At 45.6% G+C, this 21,774-nt stretch overlaps 1 protein-coding gene across 3 annotated transcripts in view; it reads right to left on the bottom strand.

Moving 5' to 3' along the window:
• Window positions 1-21,774, bottom strand: part of CDK5RAP2 (CDK5 regulatory subunit associated protein 2) — a 201,248-nt gene that overhangs the window by 13,592 nt on the left and 165,882 nt on the right. For 2 of the 3 annotated variants that reach the window (XM_011927417.1, XM_011927419.1), the window contains 9 exons: window positions 21,528-21,576; window positions 18,623-18,795; window positions 13,514-13,633; window positions 9,874-9,990; window positions 7,650-7,839; window positions 6,507-6,628; window positions 5,203-5,439; window positions 2,014-2,091; window positions 788-1,053 (listed from right to left, as the gene is read on the bottom strand). In XM_011927417.1, coding sequence (XP_011782807.1) covers window positions 788-1,053; window positions 2,014-2,091; window positions 5,203-5,439; window positions 6,507-6,628; window positions 7,650-7,839; window positions 9,874-9,990; window positions 13,514-13,633; window positions 18,623-18,795; window positions 21,528-21,576 — 1,352 coding nt within the window. The remainder of the gene's footprint in view (window positions 1-787; window positions 1,054-2,013; window positions 2,092-5,202; window positions 5,440-6,506; window positions 6,629-7,649; window positions 7,840-9,873; window positions 9,991-13,513; window positions 13,634-18,622; window positions 18,796-21,527; window positions 21,577-21,774) is intronic. The other variant, XM_011927418.1, reaches the window with a different exon arrangement.

Here is a 21,774-nt window from a genome sequence, read left to right as displayed (position 1 = left end):
GGAGAATGGCGTGAACCCGGGAGGCGGAGCTTGCAGTGAACTGAGATCTGGCCACTGCACTCCAGCCTGGGAGACAGAGCGAGACTCCATCTCAAAAAAAAAATAAAAATAAAAATAAAAAAATAGCCAGGTGTGATGGTACATGCCTGTGGTCATAGCTACTTGCGAGGCTGAGGCAGGAGGACTGCTTGAGCCTAGGAGGTGGGGTTGAGGCTACAGTGAGCCATGATCACGCCACTGCACTCCAGCCTGGGTGACAGAGCTAGATCCTGTCTCAAAATAAAAAAAACACAACAACAACAACAAAACCTCAACAAAGACAAAAACGTAGTGAGACAAACGTTCATGAACAGAGACACAACTATTTTGGAAAGTAAGGCAGCAACAGTTATCATCAAGAGCCCTAAAAAGTTCACCACCTTTGAACTAGTAATTCCACTTCATAATGGGTGACAGCCAGGTGGATGGGCAGGTGAGTGGACAGACACACCAGGGTGCAGATGGAGAGAAGAATGGATGAGAGACCAGATGTACAGAGGCCGTCATGGGAGCAAGACAGCAGAGCCCATGAAGCAACTGCAGGAATACAGGGCATGAACCCCACCAAACACAGCCACCACCAACAGTCCCCCACACTGGACCTGACCTCTGAGCTCTCTGGGGCCACACTTCCTAGTCCCTCTTCTCAGGGTCTTACTGAGGACAACTGCGCCATCTGACTCCCCTACCCCTTCCACGGACACTCCCAGGGAGCAGCTTGTGCCTTCCAGCTCTGTGGTCAGGTTACCTTTGCTCCCAGCTCTTGACTTGTGGAGCTGGGAGCCTCTTGGGTTTGAATGTCCATTTCGGCAAGGAGCCTCTGTCCCTGGCCGATCTGTTTGAGCAGGGCCTCATAGTCCTCAATCAGGCCCAGGACGTGGCGGCCATTCTTGCTGGCCCACAGGCGGTGGCCAGCGACCAGGCGGGACACACACGGAGTGCTAGCTGCCGAGCTGCCACTGTCACAGGAGAGGGAGTCTGTGTCATTCCCAGAGAGTGGAGGAGTCTCTGAAACTGTAAAATGAGAGGTAGGATGTAAAATCTGTTTCAGGTGACACTCTGCGTTCAAGGCGCTTATGATGTTGAAGCTAGCTAGGAGAGCTAGGAGAGGCCCTCGTGCCCAAATGCCACCCAACACAAGCCCAGTGCAGAAAAGAGGCATGGCTCCTGGACCTCTATACATTACCCCACACTGGGCTTACGAGTCTTCTTGTAGGATAGGCTCAAGTCAACTCAACCAACACTTATCAACCACCCACTCGGCAGAAGACCCCAGATTCACAAGGATAACTCAAGCTGGTGCCTGCATTCCAGTAGCCCACAGTCTGATCAGAATACACTGTGGAAGGTGCAACAGCAGAGTGATGAAGGGCCAGAGCCAGGAAAAACAATTATCTGTGCAGGGAGGGAGAGAACAGGGAAGGCTTCTGAGAAGGAACAGCATTTGAGCTGGACTGAGCAAGAAGCAAGAATTACACTAATGATGAGTCATTCTGACCAGGGACAGCAGCAAAGCCATGTCACAGAGAAACGTGCATTCATGATGAGTCTTGAGGAAATGGGACTTTTACTGGCAAAGAGTGGAACAAAGGGGATCTAAAAGTCACAGTCAGAGGAAAGTGTGGGCCTGTCTGCAGGATGGTGACCCCTGTGTGGCTACACCAGGGTAAGGGATAAGGCTGGACGGGCCCACTGGAGCTGGATCCTGGGCGGCCTTGAAAGCCTCACAAAGGTGGTCACAATTTTAATCTAAGGCAACAGGGACCCAATGATGTTCTAAGCTTGGTAACACCTAGCAGTAGATTAACTGGCTTGAAGGAGGATATCACCAGCTGGAGATGCTGAGAACCTGAAATCCCAAATCCTTGCCAAATACCCTCCTGAGTTGGGACCAGGGACCCCCTTTTCTGCAATTTAAAAAGTCTTACTGTCATATCCAATGCTGCCACAGTTACCCAGACTTCAGCTTTGTACCTGATTTTGGTGTCACTGCCTGGGAGGAATCAAACAGATCAAATGAATTATCACTTTCCATGGGATATTTGTCACCATCTACAAAATGCAAAACACGAGAACTGTTAGTTTCACTGTTGTCAGCATTCAAGAGAGAACTGAATGAGAATACAGTCAAGCCCCTCACATTCACTAATTCATACACACACACAAGCATTCCTTCAAATCTTCACTGGGCCTCTGTCCTGCCAGGCCCACCTGTGTGGGACATCAGGGAGACAGAGTGACCAGGCCCAGTCCATTCCCTAGAAAAACTCCCAGCAGAAAAGTAAACAAGCAATTTTATTTTAGTGTGATTGAAAACACAGGCTGTTGAGGCTCAGGTGAGGGCACTGTCCCCAACTTGGCTTCCCAAAGGCTAACACCTGTTTTAAAACCTTACGTGGTTTTTGATTTTTTTTTTTTTGTTTTTTTTTTTGATGGAGTCTTGCTCTGTCACCCAGGCTGGAATGCAGTGGCACAATCTTGGCTCACTGCAAGCTCCACCTCCCAGGTTCACGCCATTCTCCTGCCTCAGCCTCCTGAGTAGCTGGGACTACAGGCGCCCGCCACCACGCCCGGCTATTTTTTGTATTTTTAGTAGAGACGGGGTTTCACCATTTTAAGACCGACTGTGACTGACCTGTGGTAAGAAGGAGGGAAAGAAATGCCAGGCAGCACAATGGGCAGGTGAGAGGCAGACAGTGGGACAAAGAGTGGAATCATCGCTCAGGGAGAAATAAGCAGTTCATAGACCCAAGGCCCAGGGGGCAGGGAAGGACAAAGTAGGATGCAAGGCCAGAACCAAGAGGACTGAGGGGCCCACTCAAGGGCTTTGGGCAAGGCAATGTCAAGCTGAGGTCTGTATTTTGTACTGGAGGAGTTTTTTTTCTGTCTGGAGGCTGCCACACTAATCTAAGCCAGAGATGAGAGTAACCCACAATAGGATCTGGGGGGTGATGTATTTGCAACACTGTAAGGAGGCAAAATCAATAGATGATGTACAGATGACCTGTGCAACACGTAATAATTTGGAAAGCACTTTCACATATGAAAAGCTATTGGACTCAATAGCTCAGTGGGCAGAACACATTGTAATTCAGATTTCATGGACGGGGAAACCAAGTGGCAGAGATAGAAAATGATCTGTCCAGCATAACCCAGCACGTCAGTGGCAGAAAGCAAGCAAGCCCAGGGCTTAGGATCCCCCCATCCGAGCTCCTGCACCACTGGGCGGTGGGCTGCTGCACTCCAGCACCACCTAAGGGTGTGCTACAGTTCCTAAGGCCAAGGAGGCAGGAGGTCAGCTCCACAGAACTGGCCCCGAGAGGAATCACTCTCAGCGAAAGACATCAGCCTTTAGAACATAATTCTAAAAACAGATGCACTTAAATACAGACCTGAGAAGTCTTTTGCAAAGGAAGAAATGCTGCTGCCTATAATTCTGATCTTGACTCATGGAAATTAGAAAACTTTTCTGCTGAGGCAGCACTGTGAATTCTGAATGCTCTCCTGGATGCCTCTTGCCACGCATGCTGAGGGCTGCTTTTGGCAAATTTCAAAGGCAGGTAAAGGCTGTTTGATGGCCTCCTTGCTTCGGCTACCCAACTCTCCATCCTGGGCACCCCAAGCACAGAACTCTTCTTCCTGCTTCAATCTCCCCTAGCCCACCCCTACAAGTTCCTCAAAGCCTTAAAAAGGGCCAGGTGCAGACCCATGTTAAAAATATTAATGCCCGATGCTGATGAGGTCACGCAAAAACCACTACCTTTGTACACTTCTGATGGACAGACCATTTAGAAGGTGGAAATATGGCACCTTTCTAAACTTCTGAGATTCCTCTGGTCGGGTTTTCTCCTAAGAATATTGTTTAACAGCAAAAAGTATATTAACATTGATGTCTATTATGGCTCTAAATCAGAGACCACTTTAATAATCAACGGGGTCATGGATTGGTGACTAAGAATAGCCTGCAAACAATCATTACGAAGCCCATGTGAAAGCAGAGGGAACATGTATGATGTAATATTGGACAAAAACAAAGAAAGGACACAGAATGACACAAAAACCAATTTCAAAAATATAAATTCATGCCGATATTTAATAAATGAAAAGAAATATGCAAATTTTAAAAAATGATCAATGTATAGAATCATAAACTTTTTTTCTCTGTTCACTTTTTTCATATTATTACATCATCTTTTTGGTTAAATTTTAAGATCCTTGTCAATGAGAAATCAATGAACTAATCACTACGAGTTCTAAGGCAGACTGACTAGGTACTCCTTAAGAGATTTATTTTTATTTTTTTAACTAGAGGTATCCAAGTAAAAGTAAGTGCAAACTTTAGTACAATACTTGCTTTTAAAGCATGCTGGCATTCCTCATCCCACTGGATACACACATTTACCCCATGGGTGTCAGGATGATAATCCCAGGATACCCAAGGCTCCAGAGGGTCCACTGGGTTTAGGAACAGCCCTAGAGTCAAAGCTGGAAATGGTTTCTAGTTCCAGCTCTGCTGCCTAATTGCTATACCACTTTGGGCAAGCCCCATCCACTCTCTGGGCCTTTGTTTTTCATCTCTAGAGCAAAGAGGGCAGGCTGCCTGACTGCTTGGAGTCTAACCATTTACTGGTTTGCTCCACACCCTGTGGTGGGCAGGTGGCAGAGGTGTCTGCTCCTCTTTCTGGTACCCCCCAACAGCCTCTCCAGGGCTAAGCAATTAACCTGCAAGCAAATGCAAAACAGATCCACTTTTTAAACCTATCAGGATGATTTTCAGATCCTGAAAGACACTGAAAGCCAGATTAAGATGTTTAGGTTCCCTTCTAAAGGCAGTAAGAGAAACTAAAAGAAATTTCAGCATGGAAGAGATGCAGGCAGGACTAAATGGATAGGAGGGAGCAAGGCCAGAGGCACTGAGGGTGTCTGGAAGTCCAAATTCCACTTCCCTGAGAATCAAGATGCCTCAGATGGAGATTACGCCATTTTGCCAAAGGTGACGTCTAATTAATTAGCAGTCAGGTCCCCTGGCTCCCAGGGTACAGCGTGTCAGCTATCAACGGAAAGACAGCTCTGTGGGGCAAAGGCATCATTCAGAAGTTCACATGTCACACACAGATGCTCAGAGCTGCATTCTCAGCAAGTGGGGAGAGGCAGGGGCAGTACCGTGTTTGTCCGGCTGAAGGGGCACCTCAGGGATGGACAGGGCTTGGATGGCCAGAGTGAGGGCTCCTTCCTGTGCCTTCTCCGCCCCCCTTGCCAGCTGTTCCTCGAGGCTGCTCTGCAGAGTGCTGCTGGTTTCAATGGTCCTTTCTAGTTGCAACCGCAGAGCCTGGATCTCCATCAGGAGGCTGTGCAGGTCCCTGAAAGGATCCTGCCCCTTCCAGCCTTCTCCCGACGCCTCTGCGGACATGTGCAAAGAGAAGCCCTGACATCTTCCACAACCAAAGGGTCAGCCATTGAAGGAACTCAATCGCGTTTTACACCCGCCACCACCATCGCCCTCCCTCTTCCTAAGAACTAGGTACAGTTTAAAATAACAACTTGACTTTAGAAACAAAAATATTGGCAGACTTAATTGCTGCTATTCCACAGGCTAAATAAGAGCTGGAAATTAATTTTCGCTTCTGGCCATAAAAGCCTAGCAAATTGCACACCAAACCCCGAAATTATGTCTAGTAGTAATAAAATCTATTTGGGCTAGAATTATAGAATGAAAGGGGATGATTTTAAGAGCCACAGTATATTAAAAAGACACAACAGCAAGAATAAGAAAAGCAAGTTGAGAAGAAAATAAAAGCTGTGAGATGACCCCTTTCTAGATCAACTTTCAATAGAGAGAAACCATCTGGAAAATTAGTTAAAAAAACAAACAAACAAACACCTCACCACACCTCAAAATTGATTCTGAAACATTAGCAGAGAGCACTGAGGCCAACAACCATCCCCAGAGCAATGCCCAGCACATGAGAGGGGTCCATAAATGTTTGCTGAATTAATGGGCAAAAAGTAACACACACTAGCAGGACGATAATAAAAGTCATTTCCTGAGTGCCTACTATGTGTCAGGTATCATGCTAGGATGTTTTTAATAAATGGTCTCGTTCAATTTTCAACATAATTCTCCACACAACAGGTGCTGAGAGACATGTTTTACAGAGGCATGTATGGGCTCAAAGGGTGAAGTGGCCTGCTGAGGGTCAAATAGCTGGGAACAAGGGAGTGGGAACCCAGACCGTGGCTGGCCTGGGTGCTGAGCCTCAGTCCTTCTATGTTTCCTGCTGTTCCTTCAAAAGAAGAGTGGGTCAAAGCGCTAGCTTCAACACCCATCCATTCTACCCATGAGGCCAGAGAGGAGAGGGCTGGGCTCTACCCTCCTGCGCCTACAGCCGGCGGTCGGGTGGGCTTATAGCCCAAAGCACAGTAGCCTCAATGTGAGAAGGGCCTCGGACCAGAGCCCCCCCCAGTACCTCTCAGTCTCCTGTGCTCTTCATCCAGCTTCTCATACGCCTTCAGCTCCACTCGGAGGGACTGCAATAGCTTGTCATTCTGTGAGAGCAGCTGCTGCCTCAACTTCACCTCCTCCTGCACCCTAAGAAGGCCCCACAGGCATGAGAAGGACAGGTTAATTTTACCATAGGGTAACTTATTCGAACCCCATAGAGCAGGCCAATTCCACCCTCAGTCACAAGAGTGTGGACCAAGAAGTGACAAGCCTGGTTAAGAATTCCAGTCACAGCTGCAATTTCCAAGCGCTCCCCGTGTCCAGCCCCTTACATACGTGATCTCATGTAATCTTCACAGATACCCTAAACGGTCGGTGTTCTCTAATCCTCAGTTCAGAGATATGAGGAAACGAAACTCAAAAGGGCTGTTTCCTACCCAGGGATGCACAGCTCGGGAAGGGAGCCAGACTTAGACCGAGGACTATTTGGCGGCAAAGACGAAGATCTTGCCACCTCACTGCACCACCCTTGGTGATGACAGTAGCTGAAAGAGTGGGGCATTCACGTGTGCCGACAGGAACAACTGAAATGTGGAACCAGACAGACTCAAAGAGGGAAACGGCAAAAGGACCATTGGTGGGATCCTTTTAAAATCGACAGCAGATCCATGTCACTCCTCTGCTCAGAATCTCCCAGTGGCTTCCCACGCCACTCAGAGTAAACCCAAAGTCCTCACACTGACTCTGCAGCCCGATGTGATTTGGCATCCTGCCAGCCCCCTCTCCGGACACACTGCCCTGCTCTGCCAGGCACAGGCCTAAGCCACTCTGCCTCAGGGCCTGTGCCTGTTCTGCCCGAAATGATCTTTCCCAGGCAGCTGCAGCACTCCTCTCCTCACTGCATTCAGCTCTCTGAGCAAATGGCATCTTTTCACAAAGGCCTTTCCTGATTCACCCTCGACAGAAAACAGCAACCCACTGCCAAGCCCTCTCCTCCTTACAGGATCTTTCTCCATATATTGCAGCCCCACCAGACGTATGATGTGTTTGTGTCTACTGCCTGCCACTGTGCACTAAGGCAGAGGCCTGCATGCTGATTCCACGACTGCAGCCCAGTGCCGGGATGTGTGGTACGGCCAGCAGGTCACCGGGGAAGCACAGCTACTACCTGCTCAGCTCCTGGCCACTGTGGCGGACCTCCTGGATCAGCTGCTGGTTGTGTCTCTCCTTCTCGCTGCCTTCCTTCTGCAGCCTTTCATTTTCTTCCCTCACACTGGCATACTCCCGCTGAAGGTGCTCCAGGCTCACGGTCTTCCTGGAGAGGGACTCTCGTAATTTGTCATTCTCCTTCTGTTTATCTGCAAACACAAAAAGGCGCCACTGAGAAGGGCCACCATTTGTTTTTTCCAACCTTATTATATAAATACAGCACTTCAAGAATACAAAAAAGAATGAGATTCGATCTGGCATTTATGATTTTGGCATTCCAATTATCTAACACACTTTGGGCAGATAAATTTGTCAACATCAAGGCTGCAGATTAAACGTCACTGGGATAAAATGGGCCTGTTTAATTTTCTATTAAGGAACAGGCCATGCAAACCTAGTTACTTTGCCTTCACAGAGCAAACAGCGGGTAGAAAGTATAGAGGAAAATGCAGGACCAGAACTCTGAGAATGGGTGCTGGCCTGGCCGCAGGCCTTCTACCAGCCTAACACCAAAAGGCTGGCAGGGCTGTGCAGATGGCACCTTGAGGCCCATTCACTCCTCAGGCTGAGGACAGCACCTCTCCTGAGGAATAAAATATACCCAGAGGCACAAGAGACACAGTGGTCAAAAGCAGGGGGCTGGAGGCAGAGAGGCCACATTCAAGAACAGCTTCTCCATTTACTGACTTCATAAGCTTGAGTGAGGCTCTTCACTTCTCTACGCCTGTTTCCTTACATGTGTTATTGTGTGGATTCACTGAGCTCCCATCTATAGAGTTTACCACAGGGAGTCAGGAGCACTCTGGGGGCTGGAAGCTCCATAAAGATGAGTTGCCAGCAGTGCTGGTGGTGGTAACAGCTGACCTGCACCAGCACTACCTGTGCAGATGTGACATTAGGGCCTTCACATGCATCGCCCTATTTAATCTCCAGGGCCGACTTCCGAGGCAGGCACCATTATTCTCCATTTTCCAGATAAGAAACTTCCCTAAGGTCACATGGCCAGTAGGTGGCAGAGCCAGAATTCAGACTCAGGTTTTCTGACTCCATTCTTAACCACAGGATAATTTCTAAGCAAGCATTCACCTCCTCCCTGGAGGGCCAGACACATCATGCTGCCTACCCTTCCTGAACAGCCTAGACTCCTCATCGCTAACCCCTGGGCCTCTGTCTGTTCTCTTTCTTCCATTTAAAAGGCCCTGGCTCCTCTCAATCTTCAGCACCTTCACTAAGCCCTCCTCATTCTCTGTTCTTGAAGGCAAGCTTTTCCCGAGTCAGGATGCCTTCTCCAGGGTCCTGCAGTTCCCAGAGCCTGACTTTATCGAGACTGAGGTTCACGCTGGCCTGCCAAGATTGTCTGGCTGCCTTTCCCATCAGACTATGAGCCCCCTGAGGGAAGGGATGAAATCTCATCCATTTCTGTATCAGAGTCTACATGGCTCTGAAGTAGAACAGGAGATAGGAAATGTTTGTTAAGTGAATGAATGACTGACAGAGGCCCCAATTTCATCTCTTAAGCCAAAAGGAGCATCAATATCCTTTTAGGAAAAGTGGGATAAGCTGGCCCAAGGTCTAGCTCTACCACCTTCTAGCTCTGTGACCACAGGCTGGGCAATTCCCTAGGCCTCGGTTTCTCACCTGTCAAATAGGGCTAATGATACCTCTTCCAGAATTGTTTTTGGTAGTGAAAGATAATGTAAGTGAAAGCTCTTTGGCAGCCAGGCTCAAATAGAAGGAATTAAGAGAAGGGATCTTTATAAGGAGTACGGGATAAACTTTGCTGATAGTAGGAAATCACTGGCTGAGATTTTGGCAGTATTATATTTCCAGCCCTTCGTTCTCCCACTGTGATCTAGGATGAGACACATGGCTAGAGGGGGGATGAGTGACAAGCAAATAAAATAACATTTACTGAGTCCCTACTAGAGACACTGTGCTGAGAGCTTTACACCGTTCAGTTGTCACAACAGCCCTATGAGGTATTCCTGAACCTCTCTGATTCCAGTATTCTCAGCTATAAAAAAGAAACACCTCACAGGGCTGCTGTGACAATTAAATGGTGTAAAGCCATCACAGAGCCACGGGATTCATACCTAGGTTAGTCAGACTTCAATGCCTACATTCTTTCCATGACACAGAAGGCTTTGGTGTTCCAGGTTTCCAGTGACTCCTTTAATTCTTACCTCTGGATGCTTTAATGAGCATTGCATTGAGGGCCTGGTTCTGCTTCCTCAAGAAATGAATTTCTGATGTTAGAGAACTATGAAGCTCTGAACCAGAAGCAAAAATGTTTGTAGAACCTATAAAAACACACATAAAGACTGATTTATAAACAGTCTCCAGATCAGTATAGATGGAACTTTCTAGAAAACAGTTTTAAACAAAGAGCACAACATACAATGAAAATCCCTCCTGTTAACTATGTAAGGAATTACCAGAGGCCAAAGAGAACTGAGAGTAAGCCTGAAAGAGGGGGCAGGAGGGGCTCCCCCACATCTTACCTAAGGTAGAACAAAGCAGACGACCTGGGCCAGGAGGAGTAGGGTGAGTGAGTGAGTCTTCACCTTCACAGATGTCTTTCCTGAGGTCAAAATTCATATCCAGCTGCCTGCCGGGCCTCACCACTGAGGCAGCTCTGTCACTCAGTCCACAGAGCCAAAGCCGAACTCCTCATCCTTCCAAACCTGCTCTCTCTCACCTGTTTCCTGCCTCAGGAGATGGTATCGCCATATCCCTAACCTAAGCTAGAAAGCTGGAAGCCATCCTAACCCCTCTCTCTTCCACTGCCCAATCAAGCAATCATGATGCTGCTGCTTCCTCCAAAATGCTTCCGACACTGGCCTACTCTTTTCAGTCCTAAAGTTCAGGCCTCATCACCTTGCTCTCTAACCTCGCCGCCCTGCTATTCTGCCAATGGGGTTATTATCCTAAACAAAGTCCATTTAAGTTACTCTCTACTCAAAAACATCTGATGGCCCACCATGGCAAAAGAAAATTGCACAACAAAACACAAGGGCCAATTTCCCAGTCTAGATACCCCTATTTCATAGATAACATTCACATTCATGGCCACCCTCAGGAGCATGCCTACTGTGTGCAAGGTGCCTTCTCTATGTGGCAGGCAGATGCTTCCCTCCCTGTCCTCCACACTCACTGAGTCCACTTACTACACCAGAGAACCAAAATGCCAGATTCCTGCTTTCCTAGCCACCCTGCAGTGAGGACATGGTCACGTGCCACCTCTGGCCAATGGGGCCTGACAGGAAGTCTGCTGGGGGCTTCTGGGAAAGATTTTCCACCAGGATGAAAAGAGGACAGGAGGAAGTCCCACCTTCTTCTTTCCCATGCTTTGGACACTGTCTGAGCGACTGGGATGCTTGTAACTACTGCAGTCGTCACAGATACTAACCCAAACTGCTGTCACTGAGCCATAAACCTACCTTGGAACTACCTGCCTCTGGGTTTCTTGTTACGTGAGAAAACACAAATCCCTGTTGTTACCATCAGTTGCTACTTCCATTCTGTTGTCTGCAGCTGAAAGCATCCCGGCACACAACTGAGTACCTATCCTATTCAAACTCCTTATAGGGAAGGTACGGCATCAGTTCTCCAAGGAGCTGACAGCCCTTCCACTCTACAGCACTACCTTTTTCTCATGTTAATGATTCACCTACCACAATGTTATCTAATTGTTTTACTCACTGTGTCTCTCCCCACCATCTTCCTCCACTCTCCCCTGTGAACTCTGGTATCTTTTCAGAGACAACTGGGTTTGCACCATGGTTCTGGCTTCTTAATAGCTGCGTGACCTCAGGCAAATCGCAACACTTCCCTAAGTCTCCATTAACTCAATAAAAATGATTGATGTTATTGTTACTGCTATTACCATTTGTATTACTAAAACAATTAATGATAGACTGGAGCCAAAATAGCACCAAAAAGTACTGTGAACAAGCAGGAAAAACTCTACAGAAGTCTACCACCACCAAAGCTAAGGTGGTAGCTTTGCAGGCAGTATTTCTTTGCAAAGAAATAATTAGGCCAAAGAACAGTTCCTGACCGGCCTAAACCTGAGCTAGCGAGACCCACTTCTGATGCTAGGTCAGTCTTTCCTCTGAGGGTCATCACTACAGGCCTGTCCAACTGGGGACAAGCTGGAAGCTCTAACACATGAGAGGCCGGTTTTTAACAATATTCCACCTCAATATCATAAGAAGCCATACCTTTCTCAGGCCTGCTCCCCAGGGTGAACATTTCACAGCAGGGGGAGGCGGAGCCACTTTTATTCCTTTGTCTTTTCGGACACTGTGACAACATGGTGAGAACAGAACGTCTTTCCACCAATGTAAATACTTTATGAATGCTTTTGTAAACCTTCCCGTCAGAGTGAATTACTCTCCAGAGCAATTGCCTGCTCCATTGTAGCTGGTGGCCATTTGAGCCCCCAAATAATTCTATAATTGGATTTGCCAGGGAAAATGTAAAACAGAATGAATCTAATTCAGGCATTACCAAGAGTGAATGTGAAGGGCCCAGGCGTGTATTTCTTTCCTGTGTTTGATACAACTAATAACTCAGATCAATCAATTTCCCTGAGGGTGAGGGGGGTGGATGCAGGAAGTGGGCGCCGCGAGCGAGAGGGAGGGAGGAGGGCCGGAGAGGGCGAGATGGAGCCATTCGGTTTCCCTTGAAAGCTGCAGCATGCATGGTACTTTGGAAAGATGTCCCTCCGGCTGGTAGCTATGATGGCTAGAGAGGAATGAGACCTGGACAAGGGTCCAAGGACTCAGGCGTGCTGCTGCCATGGAGCACTATGCTCCATGAGGTGGTAGTCAATTCTACCACCTCTAAAAATGGGAATGACATTAGGGTCCCTACCCATTGCAGAGCTTTGCAATGTTATACAGAATAAAATAGTAAAATAAAATTGATAATGATGATAAAGGCAACCGTTTACTGAGTGAGGCACTGAGCAAGGCCCTACTCTTTACACTGCCCCATTTAATCTCACAATGACCCTGTTTTATGAAACAATTAAGACTGGGAGAGATGAGTGAATTGCTCAAAGTCACAAAGCTAATAAATGGGGCAGCAGGGTCCACACTCTGGCCAGTTCAACCAGACAAACTTGGGCTTTTCTGAGTGCGCCAAGCGGCTTTCAAGATGCAAGCTTTACGGAATGAGGAACTCTCTCTAGAGCAGTAAGGAAAGATGTTCAAGATTTACTGCTCCATGACAAATGGACAGAATCATGGATATAGAGTATGTTACCTCTGGGGTGAAGAGAAGAATAAGAATACATGCTGCTATTTGCATTTTTAAAAACACTGTTAAGGATACAGAAGAAAAACAAGGAAAAAAGTGGAGAAGAGGGAAGGGAAAACAGGGTTAATGGGTAAAGAATGGAGGTTTTTAATTTTGAAGCACATGAATGTCTTACCTATGTGGGGGGGAAAATATTTTTAAGTTTTTCATGGGTGATCATTCTATTCGGAGCTAACTGTGTTTATGCAGGAATATGTGTGATCTTTAGCCTGGCATGTGAAATTTACCAGATTGCTAAAATGCAATAATCTGTTATAGATGAAAAGACAATATATTGCTTTGTTTTATCTTAAAATTCCTATCTATTTCTCTCCAGCTTCCAAAGTCAAATGAGGTGCCAGTCACAATTCAGGATACCAGAGGCTGGCAGACTGCTCTAAGATAGAGAAATGAACATTTATCAAGCACCTGCTTTGTACACAGATGCTTACTCAGGCAAATGCATCACAGTGAAGCACTCATAGACACGTACAGCCCTTTGGGAAGGTCTTTCCTTACCTTGACCAAATTCAGATCCTTGCCGTTCCAACTGTTTCCGTAGCTTATCATTTGTTTTAATAGATTCTTCTAAACGCTTTCTCAAAGTTCGAATTTCCTGTATGTGTTCCATTAGTAAGTCTACAGGAAGGAAGCCATTTTTAATTTAAAGTCTGAAACCCCAACAAATTGAATAATTTATGGATTATGCAGGGATCCTGAAATTCCAAACAGTATTGGATGTATTAAGATGGTGAGCAACTGGCAATTCTTTCCTAGGCATGGGGAGGGTCAGCTATTTCCCACAGCCCACAGACACACTTCTATAACGATTCTCTGCAGTCCTCCATGGGAAGACATTTTACATCACATAGAAAAAATTATATTCCATACAATTTTAATGCTAACTCTAATGTAGCCTTTTATTCTTCTAAATATCAAATATTAATTTAAAATCTTCCTTATGGTGAAACTAACAGATCACTTTCAAGTCTGCTTGAATTGCCCGAGAGTTGATTAAACTACCTTCATAATGAATCCAGATATTTTTGAGACTAATTTTTTGAAAGGAATATGTTATCCACTTATGATTTACTAATTTAAGACTTAAAGCGAAACAATGCTAGTGAGAACAGTAATAAGAAAAGTGATCTCAAGAGAACATCTTATTAGCATGAGTATAAATGTGTATGTTCTTTTGGGGCTACTTCTATTATCAGCCTTAGAAAAGTTATTTTCCAATGTCTGTTACCAAATAATTCAACTTTTAGAACTCTATTTAAAGAGACCACCAGAGATGCTGACAAGCATTTGCCAGAATGGAGGAAAAGGTTCACCTCAGCACTGGATGTAACCATAAGAACTGAAGTAACTCCAATTGTTAAATAAAAAACTGTAGAACATTCATGATGATGCAGTATTACATAGCTATTAAAATTGTTATGAAGACTATATATCATAAAAATATATTAAACTAAATCTTAGATCCAAAATTGATTATTCAACATAATCACAACTTACAGAAAAACAACAACAACAACAACAACATTCAGTTTCTCCCATATACTCACTCAACAATCAACACAGAAGACTTCTGTGACCAAAAGTGAGGGTTTTTTCCCCCACAGACTAAGCAAACAGTTCTGCAGCAGACACCGGCCGGGTGTCTTCTAATTCGGTTGGACCTGAAGATGGTGTCAGATCCACAGGTTGAGGGCTCAGTCCCAAGACTGCCCCCCCCACAACTTCTGATGCCAATCGCAAGCCCCCAGTTGTTTCACCCATGCCTCTGACCAACCGACTAAAAATTCGGTTCCCTCACCCGCCCCCTGGAGTTGGATTAATTTGCTAGATTGGCTCAAAAACTCAGGGAAACATTTGCTTATGTTTACTGGTTCATTATGAAGGATACTGCCAGGAAGACCAAATATATACTTCACAATATCACAGAACTCTACTTAAAAATTTCTACAGGCAAGGAAAGACACAAATATGTGAAAGAAGGAAATATATCTAAATATTAATAGCAGTTGCCTTTAGGTGGCAGATTTTAGATTTTTCAAAAATTCTGTATTACATTTTAACATAATACTTAATAATACATAACATTTTAAATTTTCCAAAATAAGCATGTATTTGTTCAGCCTCTGCCACACCTCACTTTAACAAAGAAAGAAGGAAGCACAATTCCAATCCAGGGGTAGGTTTCTAGAGTCAGTGTTTAAAGCATCATCACATTAAGTATCCAAAGGCAAAACTAATGTCTTTAATTTATCAATTAGGGTATACTCAGTATATCTTAGTAATGTTTGTTTTAAAACATTACACTAATGTTATGACCCAGTTTTAATTCCTCCAAAATGACTTTCATTTAAAAGTATCACAACGTTACAGATCTTTTCCTAATTAAATAGTAATTTTACCATGAATCGGAATGTTTATGAGATGACTTAATTCCCAGACCTTCAGCTATCTCCTGCTAATGCCAGAAGTGTGGCAAGTAATTTGGTGGAATGTCCTAACTCTCGCTGCAGCACTGCACGGAAGAACTCTATCTGCAAAAAGCTACTGGCATCCACAGCACTGCACTTCCCCACTCCTTAAACTCCTGGCACCCACGGCACTGTACCTCCATGCTCCTTAAACTCCTGGCGCCCACAGCACTGCACCTCCGCGCTCCTTAAACTGCTGGTGCCCACAGCACTGCACCTCCGCGCTCCTTAAACTGTTGGCGCCCAGGGCACTGCACCTCCGCGCTCCTTAAACTGTTGGCGCCCAGGGCACTGCACCTCCGCGCTCCTTAAACTGTTGGCGCCCAGGGCACTGCACCTCCCCCGCTCCTTAAACTTCTGGTGCCCACGGCACTGCACCTCCGGGCTCCTTAAACTTCTGGCGTCCACGGCACTGCACCTCTGCGCTCCTTAAACTTCTGGCGCCCACAGCCCTGCACCTCTGCCCTCCCTGAACTTCTGGCGCCCACGGCACTGCACCTCCATGCTCCTTAAACTTCTGGCGCCCATGGCACTGTACTTCCCAGCTCCTTAAACTTCTGGCGCCCACTGCACTGCACCTCCGTGCTCCTTAAACCTCGGGCGCCCACGGCACTGCACCTCTGCCCTCCTTAAACTTCTGGCGCCCACAGCACTGTACTTCCCGGCTCCTTAAACTTCTGGTGCCCACTTCACTGCACTCCGCGCTCCTTAAACTTCTGGCACCCGTGACCCTGTACCTCCCCGCTCCTGCCTTGGTGTCCTGCAAATCTTCTTCCAGCATCTAGTCAGGTCGGAGTCACTCAGGAACTTTTCTGTTTGATTGCAACCTTCCTTGCTGGTTTATCCAAGTCACACACTTATGACTGTGAGAAGGGGACATAAATGCTTAGCAGCCATCGAAACATGCCATCTTCCACTGAGTCTATGGCCAGGAGACAGAATCATCACTTGGGCTTAAGGAAACATCCCCAGTTGAACTGGACACCACTTATTAATTATGCAGCCGAACTGAAGAGAAGGAAACACTATACTAGCCTTTGCAAAATGGGAGAAAAATCTCTCTCTTAGAATAATGCCCTTTTGACAAATGCTAATTCTTTAAAAACGTAAATCCAATAAGCAACCACAAAAAAAAAAAAAGTGTGTATCTCTCGCCTAGCAGGTCCAATTTATAGAATCTGTATTAAGAAAAGCCCCCAAATAAGGGAACAGCTTCATGTTCACAGATATCCCCTGCAGCCTTGTTTACAATTGTGAAATCTGGAAATGGCTTAGATGTTCAGCAACAGGGGAACAGAAGGAAAACGGCAATTCAGCCACTCAATGGACTATTCTAAAGCCACTAAAAATGATGTTATGTAACAACATGTCAGAAAGCTTATGATAGAATGGTAAGTGAGAAAAATATGAAATTATCTCTCTACACAAATCATAAATATGACAAAAGACAAAAGAAAAACTAGATGCAGAGAGCAAAAGGCTGAAGACACACCAAAAAAGATGATGGTGGGCTTACTGGGATGGCTCCAGGGAGCACTGTCCCACTTCAGGTAACCCACTAAGAGGGCATAATAAGCCCGAGGTCACAGGTCCACAGAGGAATAAGAAATAGAAGAAATGCCTAAAAGGTTCTACATTAGAAATAGAACAAGGTTGGGGTGGTGGACAGGGTGAAGGGTGGAAAAAGAGGAGCAGGTGAGAGGGAGCAGAAGGAACTGCCTAGTGAAAACAATAGGGACCTCAAGAGTTCCAGTTTAAATCATTTGGGTTGCTGCATTGTAAACTCCACTCTCCTTCTGGTTCCTCAATCAAGTCTGCACCAAAGCCTCATGGGAGTGGTCTCTGGGGATTCTCGGAAAGTCACTGAGTTACACGCTGAATGGATGCAATACAGAATGAAGTGGCACTAGGGACAGGGAAACAATTTGTGGTGTGACCTAAATTTGGGAAAGGCAGAATGCAGAGCCAGAAATGACCAAGAAAAACCAAGTACTCAGAAACTCACAAAAACTGCAGAGAGATATAGCCAGCAATCCAAAGAAACTAGGTCTAAGATGACACTGCTGGAGGACCCCAGCTGATACCTCAGTTATGCCACCAATGTGGACTTCAGGCTCTGGGTATGCCTTCTGTCTTCAAACTGGGCTCCTCTGAGTCCTGAGTGTCCTCAAGAAGCCTCAGAGGCCACCACGGGATGAAGGCACCATGCTTATCTCTTTCACACACCGCATGGGGCCACTGTGAAAATTTTCATCTGCTAACTCAGTCCATGGTCGGAGGCAGAACAAAGGTGTTATAGACTGAATGCTTGTGTCTCCAAAATTCCTATGTTGAAGCTCTAAGTCCCAATGTAATGGTACTAGGAAGTAAGGGCTTTGGGAGATGATAGGATCATGAGGGTAGAGCCCTCACAGTGAGATCAGTGCCCTCATAAAATAGACACCAGCTCTCTCACCTTCCTTCCTCCATGTAAGGATACAACCAGAAAATGACAGTCTGCAACCTGGAAAAAGGCCCTCACCAGAGCCCACTCATGCTGGCTGTACCCTGATCTTGGACTTCCTAGCCTTCAGAACTGTAAGAAATAAATTTCTGCTGTTTATAAGTCACCCATTCTATGGCGTTCTGTTATAACAATCCAACTAGACTAAGACAAAAGGCTGGACCCAATGGGCCATGGGTTACACTAAAGGAAAACAAAGTAGATTCCCATAATCACAAATGTTGTATTTATATAAAAATATCAGAACAGGGGGCTAGATGCTCTTGGGCAACTCAAAGGGGAAGAGTCTTTGAACCAACCCTGCCTAAGGATGACTTTGAAAGAAACAATAGGAAATTAACCAAATCTGCACTGACCTACAAGTTCAGTGACACACAGCCTGCAGGAAATGGCAAGTCATATATTAAGTCGTCATTTAAAAAATAAAAATGACTTTTCCCCAACTGCCAACCCTTTCAACAACCATAGCTTTCTCCAGTGATAAATGATACTCTGAATGACCAGCATTAGCCCTAACGGGATCTCCTTTCATCAGAGAAATATTCAAATGTCACCACACTCTGCTTACTAAGGTAAGATGGCAAACTATTGTTTTAATCAGGCCATGTTTAAAATGCTTAATGAAGCTTAGCTTACCTTCAGAAAAATTGTTCACCATAACTGAGGTCTTCTCAGTCTCATTATCTTGCTTCTGGTCTTGTGAGAAGAAGGACTTTTCAGATGTTTCATAATCAGAGAGCACATGAGAGGCTGAAGGCTCAGGAGATTCAGGTAGAAGATGCTGGTAGGTTAAGTTGTCTTCCTCAATCCTTAACCATTGAGATTGAAAGATAAATCATCTCCCATGCTAAAATCCCAAGCCAGACTTACGAATACTTATGATTACTTTACCCTTAGTAACTTCCCCATGTTTGCAACTTCAGTCAGACCTTTTATTTCTCTACAGCATTAAGCAATGACATTCTAAAAGCAAGAAAGGCTCGGTGGGCTTGAGTTTGGAGCCAACAAGGGGAAGCAGTGGGTTGTGCCTGTCCCACAGCCTGGTTTACAGGGGAGGGACCCAAGAGGACTTGGGTCAACGGTAGCTGTTTACCAAATAACCTCTCTATACCAAGCATTTGAGATTTTAGTTGGGCCTCACAGAAACCCTTTGAGGTAGGGATTACTATCCTCATTTAGAGTGGGGGAACTGGGCATCATCATAAACTGGCCCACTGTCTCATGGCTTGGTCAGAGGCACAGTTTAGATTTCAACCAGGCCTGCCTGGCTCCAAGGCCCCCAGAAGAATGTGAGAGCCCAGCCCAAAACCATGAGGTGGCCTATGGATTTAAAAAATCTCAAAACTCTCATGGTTTCCAAGCAGGTTTCAATATCATTATTCTTGCAATCATCTGGTTATTAACCTGTATTTCCCAAGGACCACCTAAGCCATGAGAAAAAAAAAAAAGCTGAATGCTGTGAAAAGGCCACATGAAGCTCCATTATAAACTCCTTAACTGATGCTTTTTTTTCTCCCACATTTTCCTATTACTTCTTGTCAGCAGCCACAGTCTCATTATTCATGAGCTAAGACAAGAGCAAAGACTCCAAAGCTGCAATGCATTCATTAACAGGTAAACACCTGATGCAACTTTGCCCAGACAGTGTGATGGATGCACAGGCTTGCTGCTGGCTTGCAGAAGTGCAGCATGGGCCAAGGGCACCCACTTAATTGGCTTAGAAGTGGCCCGTGTGAGTGCTAAACTACAGTTGAGAGAGGCAGAACAGAAGGCAAAAAACAAATCTGTCAGAAATGAAAAGGAGTGACACATTGGTTGAGGAGGCTAAAACAGGTTCTATCCCTCAATCCAACTCCTTCTGCAAGCAACCCCAGCAGTCTTCCTAAATGGCAAATGTGATCATGTCCAGTCCTGGCTTACCTTCCTTCGAAGACTCCCTACTTCCTACAGAATAGAGTTTGGACTTTTAACACACTTGAGGACCAGCCCAACAAGACCCAGCCTGCCTCTCCTGCTTTGACCCTCTATGTGCCAGCTACATGCTCAAAGGGACCGTGTCTCCTTTGCCTCAGGCATGGACACTCTCCCGACAGCCCCCAGCCCCTTCAACTCTCACCCCTTAGATCTCAGCTAAGAATGTCCCCACTCTGGGAAGCCTTCCTTGCCCGCTCTAAAGCATGCCAGTGGGATATGACCTATTATTACCAGAATGGAACTGGAGGATTGAACTGGCAGGGATCTCTAACAATACTGCAGTGGGAGAAGAGTCTTTCTTTTAAATTTGCAGAAGCCCTGATTAAAATGTCCTCCTGTGAGCTGTAATACCTCTGTGCCTACTCGCTCTAATGATGCAAGTGCCCTTCATGATGTCAATAAAATCTACAAGTCTGCACCCTAGACTGGTCTCTATTTTATTCCCAGAAGCCCAAAGGACCACATCTTTAAAGCAGAGGAAAGCACACAGCAACATTAATAGCACTCAGAATCTTTAACAACTAAATAAAGGAGGGCAAGACCTTGGCATTTTCAGCTGGCCATAGAGACAAGCTAAGAAATTACACAATTCATTTATTCCATGAATATTTTCTGAACTTCAACTACATGCCAGCAACTTGGAGCTGGAGCAGGTAGAGATATTCAAGACACAGGCTTTGCCCTCAAAAGACAATGTGGAATAACAGGAAGAGGACACGCATTGGATGGAGTGTGACAGATTCAAGTTCAAATCCTAGCTCTGCCTCGTAATGGCAAGTATGCAGCTCTGACCCATGGCTTCCTCATCCTAACATAGTTACTTCAAACTTTATATGGTGAGAACTAGTAAATGTGAAATGCTTACAGCAGCAGCTGACACACACCAATACCTAATGAATACTAGCTAGCTCCTTTCCTCTTCCAAGGAATTCTGGGAATAGAAAGATAAATGTAGAAAGCATTACAATACCATGTGGTAAATGCTGTAATGTAATTATGTCCAAGTGCTACAGCAAGAATCACTGACGCTGGGATGTGGTGGAGAGGGAGGGTACTGGGGAAACCAGGTTCATTTACATTTGAACAGACTCTGAAGAATGATTTTCAAACTTGAAGAGGAAGAAGGTAGAGTGCACAGCCATGGTGTGGGGAACAACACAAAGCCAAATAGGACTAAAACATGGGGTATATCGGGGAAGGGAAGCAAGGAGAACACGCAGGGAGAAGAGAACTGGGGTCAGACTGGGAAGGGCCTCAAATGCCAGGCTAAGGAGTCTGGAGTTTATCTTGTTGGTATCTGGGAGCCAACAAATGAATATGTCATCTGGTTCAAATCACCTGATAGAAATGACACAAGTGAATGAAATGAATGAATGAAGGCAACAGAACATATGGCATGAGCTCTTGGTTTTGTATGGCCACTGTCAGTTCCATAGATGTTTATACCTTATTTACAAGAAGCAGGAAACAAACAGAATGGGAAGGAGCCAAAATATTTTAAAAGCTGGCAGGTAAATCAGACCTAAAAAGTCCTGGGAAGTCTTCTTAACAAATGCTACACACTCACCTCTCCATCAGTTCATTCTGGGTGTTCATTTCCACTCCAACTGATTTTCCTGGAAGCAGAAATAACATCAAGAAAGGAGGAGAAAAAAAAAAGTGTTTAAGTGTTCCCTAATAATCTCCTGCTCATACAGTTGAAGAAGCACTATTCCACTTGTTTAAACGCTCTATAACAATCCTGGATATTTAAAGTAGGATTACCAAGAGCACAGTTCAGACTATAGACTTCTCCTTTATCACTGCATTGACAC

The sequence above is a fragment of the Colobus angolensis genome, unplaced genomic scaffold, assembly GCF_000951035.1.
Source record: "Colobus angolensis palliatus isolate OR3802 unplaced genomic scaffold, Cang.pa_1.0 Scaffold71, whole genome shotgun sequence".
Taxonomy (NCBI): Eukaryota; Metazoa; Chordata; class Mammalia; order Primates; family Cercopithecidae; genus Colobus; species Colobus angolensis.
This window is presented reverse-complemented; position numbering and strand designations above follow the sequence as displayed.